The sequence below is a fragment of the Biomphalaria glabrata genome, chromosome 16 (assembly GCF_947242115.1).
Source record: "Biomphalaria glabrata chromosome 16, xgBioGlab47.1, whole genome shotgun sequence".
NCBI lineage: Eukaryota > Metazoa > Mollusca > Gastropoda > Planorbidae > Biomphalaria > Biomphalaria glabrata.
Window position 1 is genome coordinate 7,884,295 of NC_074726.1, and position 10,514 is coordinate 7,894,808.

At 32.4% G+C, this 10,514-nt stretch overlaps 1 protein-coding gene across 3 annotated transcripts in view; it reads left to right on the forward strand.

Moving 5' to 3' along the window:
- Nucleotides 1-8,532, forward strand: part of LOC106064054 (ubiquitin-conjugating enzyme E2 E2-like) — a 34,576-nt gene extending 26,044 nt beyond the window's left edge. The window contains exons 1-6 of one of the 3 annotated variants that reach the window (XM_056013939.1): nucleotides 705-831; nucleotides 3,743-3,921; nucleotides 4,204-4,254; nucleotides 5,259-5,391; nucleotides 5,893-5,997; nucleotides 6,176-8,532. In XM_056013939.1, coding sequence (XP_055869914.1) covers nucleotides 3,806-3,921; nucleotides 4,204-4,254; nucleotides 5,259-5,391; nucleotides 5,893-5,997; nucleotides 6,176-6,316 — 546 coding nt within the window. In that variant the 5' untranslated portion in view covers nucleotides 705-831; nucleotides 3,743-3,805 and the 3' untranslated portion in view covers nucleotides 6,317-8,532. Of the gene's footprint in view, nucleotides 1-704; nucleotides 832-3,739; nucleotides 3,922-4,203; nucleotides 4,255-5,258; nucleotides 5,392-5,892; nucleotides 5,998-6,175 lie in introns of those variants that run through there. The other 2 variants (XM_056013940.1, XM_056013941.1) reach the window with 2 other exon arrangements.
- Nucleotides 8,533-10,514: the final 1,982 nt, after the last annotated feature.

Genomic DNA, 10,514 nt, shown 5'->3' on the forward strand with positions numbered 1-10,514 from the left:
CTAGCCTTGGTAGGGATATGCATGACAAAATTAAAATTGTGTAGGCCTATTAGAAAATACTTTAATCTTTGAAATAAATGTTTAATAAACGAAAGCTTGCAATTCCGTTATTATTTAATGGCATGCCAAAATGACTATTTTGTCTATTTTCAGTAGATTTGTTTGAGTTTTCAGATTTTAATAATTTTATTAGGCCCTGGAAAATCATGAGGTCGCGGAACCCCTGTTATTATGTATGGTTTAATTTAATAATTTACATCTAGAATTAGCGCGGGGCCTATGAAAGTGCGGGGCCCACTTCGACCGCATAGGTTGCAAAAGCTTTCACGACCCACTGGCAGGGAGCGGGGGAGGGAAGAGGTATGTTGGCCAATTTGATAACTGCGGGTGCGGTTCAATTTTAGTGTAGAAAGCACAGTTTCTGAATAAAAGTAAAGATCCCTACATTAAATGAGACGGTTGTCGATACCCTTGGCTGTGCATATGTCTGGCATAACTAAACTATTATCCAAAACAATAAAATAAATACAGATCTAAATATATCTTTAAATCTAAACGTTCTTGTACAAAACTGAATTCAGAGTTCATATCCAAATTTGTTCTAGATTTTATTAATATTCGAATAATATTATAGGTCTGGATCTTAGTACTCTTATAGTTATACGTTATACAGACATGCCGAGAAGAATCTCTACAAAAACTCTCAGGGAAAGAAACGAAATTGCTCAAGCTCATCCCCTCGCTTCCTGTCTGATCTTTATTCGACATTCTGGGACATTCATCTGATCTGGTTCTAAATAGATCTGTTACCAAATTAGTTCAAACTCTACTGTTAAGTATTTATGTTTGATGTGTTATTTATGAAAGTAATTATTATTACTGCATCTTTATTGGTTTTACACAACACCGCTTTCAATGGCTGAATTACATAACAGAAGTCTAGTCTAGACTCTAGTAGAACTTGGCTGGCGAACTGTCAGTAATCAGTTGAACAGTTCAGTAGTGTCAGAGAAGAGTTACTCAGACCCTCAGAGTAGTCAGTAAACTGTAAAGTAGATAAGATTCTTAGACGTCTTAAGTTAGTTATGTTATATTATTGAAAAAAATGAATGATATTGAATATAACTTATTAGACTACTAGAATTCTAGATATAGAAAACTAGTAATAGATCTAGAATTTCAATAGTCAATAGATTCTAGAATCTAGAGTAGGCCTAGAAGAAGTACAGCAAGACAGTGCAAGTAAGTTGCCTGAACTAGAAGTAAATGATACAAGAAAATGGGATCCAAAAACTTAGTATTAGCAAACATTAAAGTATCATTAAACTGAATAAAGCATCTGTACCTGATGGTATTCCAGCTAGATTACTCTTGAAAGAAATAAGCAATGAGCTAGGACCAATGTTCAAAATACTTTTTCATGCATCTCTTAACCAGGGCAAGATACCAAGGGACTGGAAAGAAGCTTAGAATGTCACCCCAGCCCCCCCTATTAAAAAGGAGAAAAATCTGACCCAGGAAACTACAGACCAGTATCACTAACCAGCTTCACATGTCAAATCCTAGAACACATATTGTAGCAACATAATAAACCACTTAGTTAGACAAACATAATGTCCTTACTCCATACCAACATGGCTTTAGGAAATATAGATCTAGATCATGTGAAACACAACTAATAGAACTAATTGATGACTTTTCAAAAAGTTTAGATGATAGTGAGCAAATAGATGCTATCTTATTAGATTTTTCCAAGGTTTTTGACAAAGTTAACCACCATAGTTTGCTTAAAAAATTAAAATATTTTGGCAATGATGGTCCATTGTATCAGTGGATTAAAGATTTTCTGATAGGATGAGAACAAACTGTAATAATAAATGACTCTAAATCAACACCAATAACAGTAAACACAGGTGTACCTCAATGAACAGTCTTAGGTGCACTACTATTTTTAATTTACATAAACGATTGCATAATATATAGAACATTAAAAACAACACAAGATACAGAAATTTTACTTGTAAAGAGAATTAGTATGAATTACAGAAATGGGAATCAAATTGGAGCATGTCTTTCCACCCAGAAAAATGTCAGCTATTGAGTAACAAAAAACTTTAGAAATCAAATTAATTCCACTTATCTTATTCATGGTAATAAACCAGTAACACAGACTAGAAATGCAAAATACGTAAGTGTTATAATAAATGAAAAACTGTCATGGAAACTATCAAAAAATCAAACAAAGCATTAGGATTTATTAAAAGAAATTTTTATAAATCAAATTAGAACATATTAAAATGTTATTTAACCTTGGTTAGGCCAATAATGGAATATGCATCCTCTGTTTGGGATCCCTCAACTCAAGAAAATATTAAGAAACTGGAACAGACACAAAATAGAGCAGTGAGATTCGACTAGAGTAACACCTTTAGTAAAATCACTAAATTTAGACATCCTTCAGGACAGAAGACTTAAAAGTAAAGTAGCAATTATACATAAAACACTGAACCATAATCTTCAAATACAAAAACAAAATCTAATAAAATACTCAGACAGACACAAAGATAAAGTAGGCACATTCCTCGTTCCATATGCTAGGACAAATTTGTACAAATGCTCCTTCTTCCCTAGTGCTATAAGAGCATGGAATGAGTGCCTGAGCTAGCCAGGAAAACCAGTGACTTAGCAGAATTTAGGTCATTGGTTAATATGCATGACGCGTAGGATGTAATAATCTTTTTAAAAGTAACGTCTGTATTATATAAGATAAGAGAAGATTTTAAGAATATTAGTGACAACATCTAGTCTTATAAGGATTAAATGTTCACTGACTATTTTAAGTATTTGAAATATTTATATAGAAATATGTATTAGTATTCTTAAGACTAAGAGTTAAATAGTTTGTTAACATTTTCAGAAACGGATTACAGATGAGATATATACTCATATTAATATCTAGATCTACATATATTCAATTGTAACATATTTTTACTGTAGTCTAGCAATCTAAGAGTGTAAATCTAGATCTAGATCCAAATCTAGTAATTAAATTCTAGTTGGAAAAAGAATTATAAATAGATTTACTAATTTTTATATAGGCTTCTTTTTACTTTAATTGCTTGATAGCTCATGTAGTAAAATGTCTAGAATACAACTACGAATAATGAATAATTTCATTTCCTTTTTTTTTTTTTTTTTTTTTTTTTTTTTTTGTGTGACATCTGAAATCCTATTTTTCATATAAGTATAGATTGATTTTTATCTTATAAATTCATTGTTTTGTGTGTTTGTTTGTTTTTTCTGTTTGATTCAAGCAACCCATTCTGTGCTCTTTGTGTAACTTGGAATGAAAGTTATCTAATACTTTTCTAGAAAATAAATGTAAATTTGTCTGATACGTTGCATTAGAAATTATTATTTATCTTTGTGTCTTTCTGGGTGTTATATAAGGTTATGTTATGTATAAGAACTGTGTTAGTTTCTGCAATAAATACATAATTAGGATGTCTGGTTTGTAAAATTCATTTAAAATAATTTGGAATAGCCACTTCTTGTTTTATGGTTTTTCATACTATTCTAAAATGTTCTGTTTCTATACCTTTTTTCCCCCCATACTTGCACTCCAACTAACTCCTTGAAAACTTTTGCTGGCAATGTTAGTGTAATTTATATTTTGTATATATTATATATTTGAAACGAGTGCTAGGAATACTTGCTTTACTATCAGCTCTTTTATCTGCAGGTCTGTTTTTATTAATTGGAGAAAAAGCCACCCAAAGCAGATACTGTTGGAAATATCTAGGCAATGTCAGAACCAAGTCGTGCAAGGTCAGGTGCCACAGATGGAACAAGTGGGCCACCAAGCAGTGCTAGCAAATCTAATGCTAAATTTGCTAAAAATCTTAGCACTTCAGGAAGAAGGTAATGTTTTAAAGTAGTATTGTAGACTATTTTCCTTGAATAAGATAGCACAAGTAATACTAAATAAATTAATAGAAATAAATGGATAGTCATCAGGTTTTATGTATATATATATATATGCATTTGAAAGATGGCATCTTTTAGTAATTACAAACTAGGTCCACATTTTTAGGTAAAAAAAAGGCCTAGTTGTAAAAAATGTACACAAATTGGCTAATAATAAGATTTTTTTTTCTAATAACAAACTTAATTGCATGTTTTTAATTATTTTGGTCATTTCAGATTGCAACGAGAGCTCGCAGAAATAACATTAGATCCACCCCCAAACTGCAGGTTAGTTGACTGAAGTTTGAGGTTAATACTTTTTTTGGTGTGAACACTATTAATTATACTAGTATTGCTTTCACAAATATAGTGGTTTAACAGTAAAAAGAGTCACAGATGAGCTAAATTTCTCCAGAGTTGAATATTTTAGAGAGATGTATTATTATGCCTAATTTAAATTTATGCACTGCTCCCATTTCTTAAAATTTGTATAGGTTCAAGCCCAAGACAAAGACTACTAACTTTATATTTCCATTTACAGCTCAAAATATTTAAATAATGCCATCCTAAGGGATTTTATTTTTCATAAACTACAAAAGCTAGTTTAGCAAATAAGAACAATAGTTCAATTTTTCAGACTATATTGTGGCAGAAGTAAGCAAGAAGAATTTCTTTTTCTATATTCTAATCAATCAAGACAAGCAGATGATAATCCAAGATTTGTTAAGCGAGATGTGATACAAATATATCTTTATAAATATATATATATATATAAATATATTAGTTGCTTTGATGTCATTGTGTTTTGACACCTAGAAGGTATGACTATGAATGAGTATTTAGTTGTTAGTAAATAGGTGTTGGATTGTTGTTAATAAACAGTCTTTGGGTTGTAGCTCCAACTAAATCATTATAGGCATACTATTTTATTAAACTGAACTAGATTAAAACTTGAACAAACTTTTGAAAAATGATTTTATTCAATATTGGTTATATATATGTTGGCCTCTGTTTCATGTATATAAAAACACAAGGGTTGAAAACTACATATCTTGTCTTTCTGACATCAACTGTGATAGATTTATTTGTGGCTACATCAGAATCCATTCAGCCAACACAAACAAAAATTTTAAGCCAATAAAAACATGCACACACTCTAAGAAAACTACCATTTCTAATAATTTTTATATAATTATTAAGGATGTTTGAAATATATTCATTCCAGTAAGTTAATTGCACTACTTTGTAATTGTAGATACAAGCTCTTATTGTTATCATTTTCTCCTTAACAGTGCTGGTCCTAAAGGAGATAACCTGTATGAATGGAGCTCCACAATTTTGGGGCCCAAGGCATCTGTTTACGAAGGGGGAGTCTTTTTCTTGGATATTCAGTTCACCACAGACTACCCCTTTAAACCACCGAGGGTAAGAATACCTTCTGTTTGATTTGTTGTATGTTGCTTCTATCAGTTTTTTGTTTTTATTTGGATAACATGCCAGCTATCTTCAAAATGGTGTTTAAGGTTTAAGAAGTCTGTATGTAACATAGGGTATAGATGAGACAGCAGAAAACTATGGAATCAATTTTTTTTTTTCATGAGTGATGAGCAAGCTATTTTATGAGAACAAATGAATAAAATTAAGAAGGCTTGAATCAAGGTTCTTTTAAGAAGTATGTGTCAACTTGTCTTTGGAGCTAAATTTTTAAAAGTTCTGCTTTAGCTGCAGCAGTGGTTTAATTATAAAATTATCGTTGTCATATAAATATACAAATGCTGAAATTAAATATAGTTGATGAAAAATAAATGTGTAACGTGATTGCAATTGCAATGTATTTCACTGACAGACTAGCATGCAGATTTTTTAATGTTGTTTTTTTTTCTAATGAACTTCTGCTTAGTATTATTTGTTCTCATTCCAACACAGGTTGTGTTTCGCACACGTATATATCATTGCAACATAAACAGCCAGGGAGCTATTTGTTTAGATATTCTCAAAGACAATTGGAGTCCAGCTTTAACTATTTCAAAGGTAAACAGTTTGTTCCATTATATGACTTTTTTCTCATCCTGTAATTAAAAAACAACATGTTTGCGTCATGTTCAAATTCTTAAAATTATGTTTTAAGCTGATTCAATACATTGTGCAGAAGTGAACATTTTATACATTCTTTTTGCTTGAGACTTTTTTTTCCTTGGCCTTCCACCAGGTTCTTTTGTCGATATGCTCTCTCCTAACGGACTGCAATCCCAACGACCCACTGGTAGGAAGCATTGCTCAACAGTATCTCACTAACAGAGAGGAACATGACAGGATTGCCAGGCAGTGGACCAAGAGATATGCTACGTGATGACAAAAAAAAAAATCAAGGGGGCATTTTTTTTTCTCTACTTTCTTTTTTTTAACAATAACATGGCATTGAGGCATAGCATTATAATTGTACCTTGAGAAAATTCTGAAAATGTCTCAACAAAATAATAGTTTGTTCAACTTTTTAAAATATTGATTTTATAATGGCAAAACCTTTTCAATTTTATTTTCTAAAGAAATCTTTGTTTTAATGTGTTATTGCTATCCAACCTTGTTCTATCAAACTTCTTGTAGTCTGCTTTGACCTGTTTACTTTTTGTTCTCCTTATTGTCAACTATTTGAAATAGTAGCATTGTATAACTAGGCAACAGTAAATTAAATATTTTAACGACATATTTTCATGGTTTCGTTTAGGAATTATGTAACAACCTTTGAAAATGTACCAACTCTGAAAAATGTATCCTGTTTTGAAGATTCAGAATAACTATAAGGATTGTATCCCCACAGCCACTTAAGAATTCAGCATATGCTTAATTTTATTTGATATCTCGTCCATGATAATGAATCCTTTACAAATGTACATTGAGAAATATTGCGTTTGTAATATTTGTGGTTGATGTAACAAGGGTAAGGGCATGTATAATGAATTTCCATGGCTCTAGGCTGACCTTTTAGTAGTTCTTGTTCTGTTAAATGCCAGTGCATATTTTTTTCTTTTTGAGTAATTATCATTGTCTCCTGAAAGAAAATATAGAGGCAATGTTTCTATTTTAGTTTCGTATGCTCTCTGGGTTTCTAATGCCATGCTTTTTTATTTTGGATCTGCCATTTTTTTTTTGTACATTTGTTGTGTATATGACTGGTTTTGTTTTTAAGTCTCAACATTAACATGTCTTTGAAAATGTTGTTAGATCAGTTGATGTTTTGAAGTGAAAACGATGAAGTAATTTTTTGTGTGCGAATGTTATTTTTGAGAGTGTAGATGGTTACGTTGTTGTTCAACATTTATTTGGGCTAGTATGTTGTTGTTATTTTGTAAATAATGTAGAGTTATAGTATGAAGAACTTTGTTTCCTCCAAACATTTTTCATTCCTCTCTGAACCACGAATAAAAATTGAAATTTTCCTGCCTGATGTATTTGTCATATGTAGACTAATTATGTGCCTAAATTCTTTATGAGAACATGAGCTGCTATATAATGATGGGTACATTAATTTTGACAGTGTCCACTAATCTTTCTTTTTATATATCTTTATCTGAAACATAGAAATTTCTTAGAATAATTATTTTTAATTTATAGGTACCAGTGCATAAATGTTCTTAAATACAAATCTAGTGGAAAAATTTAGACTAATGGATTACATGTTTCAAGATTTATCCTCAATTCCACAAGACTATAATTTTTAGTTTTATTTGATATTTTGGCACATTGACACAATTTAGGCCATGTCGTGCCCATTTAGTTTTTAATTCTGCTATATATTATAGTTCCTAACCACAGTTTTTGCTTTAAGATAATAGTGGCCATACCATCATTATACAGCTTTATATGCTACCGTGTCTTTGTAATTTTATCAGTATTTCACTTAGTGATTGATATGATGAGAGTTAACTTAAGTAAAAAGTAAAAGTACCCCTTTCAGACCTTGCAGTAATGAGAAGGTCCAATAAATTCTGTCTATTCTTAATGGTAAAACAAATGGTTTTTATATGACTAGGGTTGTGAGAGTAAGAAATCCTAAACAGTTGTAATACTTTTCAGCTTCATTTGTCATGAGTTATATGTGACATGTTAGTAATGATATATTTTTAACATCTAATTTATTTAAAAATTGTTATCTGAATATGTTTAATATCACTAGCAATATTGCAAATTAGAGTTCTTTTTTTTCAAAGAAACATACAAAGAGTGAATCTTATTTTCAATATAAAATAAAGGCTGAGTTTATATAGAAGTCTATATAACATCTTACTCCTAGAGAAAACTATCAAGATAATGAATTTATTCTAGGAATTTGAAGTTCTGTTGGAGAGGGGGGGTATTTTTCTTATGTACCAGTTGTTGGGTTGTTGTTGTTTTGGTACGGTATAATTTGTGTTTAATGTTCTATGGATGTCTGATCATGAATACAAATGTCTGCTGTGTTTGGACTGATGTGACAATCTTTGTGGGAATATGATTTGTGTCAACTGTTTGCATGTACATAATTTTTCATTTGGTAAATTAAAACAAGTCATTAATGGAAACTTAAAACTGATTTCAAATTATTCATTTCTAGATAAAACTCTCATTGTGACATTTCCTACAGTACTTCTGGGTGGCTGCCGCTATGAAGGGGCTGAAGTTCAAATTCTGACTTGAACTGAGTTGTGTTTGCTGAGCGTGTGAAGCATGGAAACCTTCTGTTACCCCTTCCCTTGACCCATGTCTTCAAATAGATTGGACCTTATCACACTGAGCACATCACCTTCACTTATCATTTAGTCTATTAGGGCACCACACATTATTTGTGGACTCTCTCTCCATGCCACACTGTCTTTTGCCTTTGCTAGCATCTCTTTGATGTCATGCCCATCTATGCTTTTTCTGTACTGGTCGCTACATAAAGGACATTGTGATTTAGCCATTTGCATTTTACAAAGTTTATATCAACTCACTCTGTCTTTGTGGCCAAAAGTTTGAACACGTTATTTCTCCCGCGCCCATTTTCGGATTAAGTTGGAAAATTTGCAAAATTATTCATTGGGGTAGATCAGTGATGCCCGCGTGCCACATCCAGCCAGCGACGTGATTCTATCCGGCCCCCCAAAACGTCGGCACGAAGAAGTGTAGAAAATTTCCTCTCAACAAAAAAAAAAAGGTTGAAAAAATTATCTTTCAATACGTTAGGGTAATTAGATTGGTACCGATTTTAAGCCAACGTGTTTCTTTTTTAAAGAAAGAGTGGCTGTTTTGAAAGAACCTAACATTCAACAGCTTTTTGAAACCAAACAAATAACTAAGGCGGCATTCTTGAGATACGATTGTTTGCTGACACCTAGAGTGGAGGATTGATTCGAATATTTGTGAAAAAGAGACAAGAAAATAGTCGGCTGTAAGGCTAGCTACAGAGCTGCTTGCATTGGAGACATGGAGCCATTTTCCGACAGCGAATGCCTAAAAAGTGCTTGCTAGCAATGATGGAAGAAATGTGTCCTGAAAAGAAGAATGCTGTTGAAGCTAACAACCTTTCTTACGACAATTACTAGACGAGTGAACGATGTTGGTAAATATCCCCATTCAAAACTAACAGACAAACCAGATTTCGAAATGTTTTTTTTTTATTGCCGCTGACGAGTGTACTGACATCTGATACCACTCAAAATTTTGGTATGTATTCGCGGTACAAACAGCAGTTAGTAACTATGAGGAGCATGCATGGGACAACTACTTGCGAAGTCATGTAAAAAAAAAAAGTTTCAACCATCACATAGTAGGCCCTATCTTTCTCTTCCTTTGGAGAAATTAGTGGGATTGGCTATTGATGATGCCATAAGTAAGTTGGCCTCCTAATTCACTTCGCCTAGGGCCTTCAATTATCTAAGGCAGGCCCTGCCTATTTTGGCCGGTGGGGCTGCCAAATGGGCCACATTAAATGTCCGGTAAACATGATTGGCCTCACCTTATCTTGTAATACTACTTAAGACGACGTAGAAACACTCATATCCACAAAGATACAGGCAGAAACATCTCATTTATAGATATACATATTACATGTGGGCCTTCAACTTCGGATGTCTTTTAATAATTCAGTGTCGGTAAATGCGATCACAAAACAGTATAGTAGTGTCTTAAAACAACGTTGTTGTTGTTGTTTTTTTTTTTTACATTGACATTCGATTAGTTATTAACAACATACGTTAATAATTGATGAATATAAATATGACACTTGGATTTCAAGTATAATGGCTATTGTGGGAATGGTTTTATGGAGATGATAGCAAAGAGTGATGTGTTGTATTAAATGTCTCGGTATCAATGAATTGAGGGTACAATTAATAAAAAAAAAGGGGGGGGGGGATTTAAATCAACAGCTTAGGCTTTTGAGTTAATCTAATGCTGTAATATACGTAAGTAACTTGTAAAATAAGTTTTCTGCACGTTTCTGCATATAAAGAATAGGCTAAAATGATGGCACAAGACCACTTGCAGGGTTTCATGGACGGGAGTTGGAGGGGGGGGGGAGTAGCGGGAAG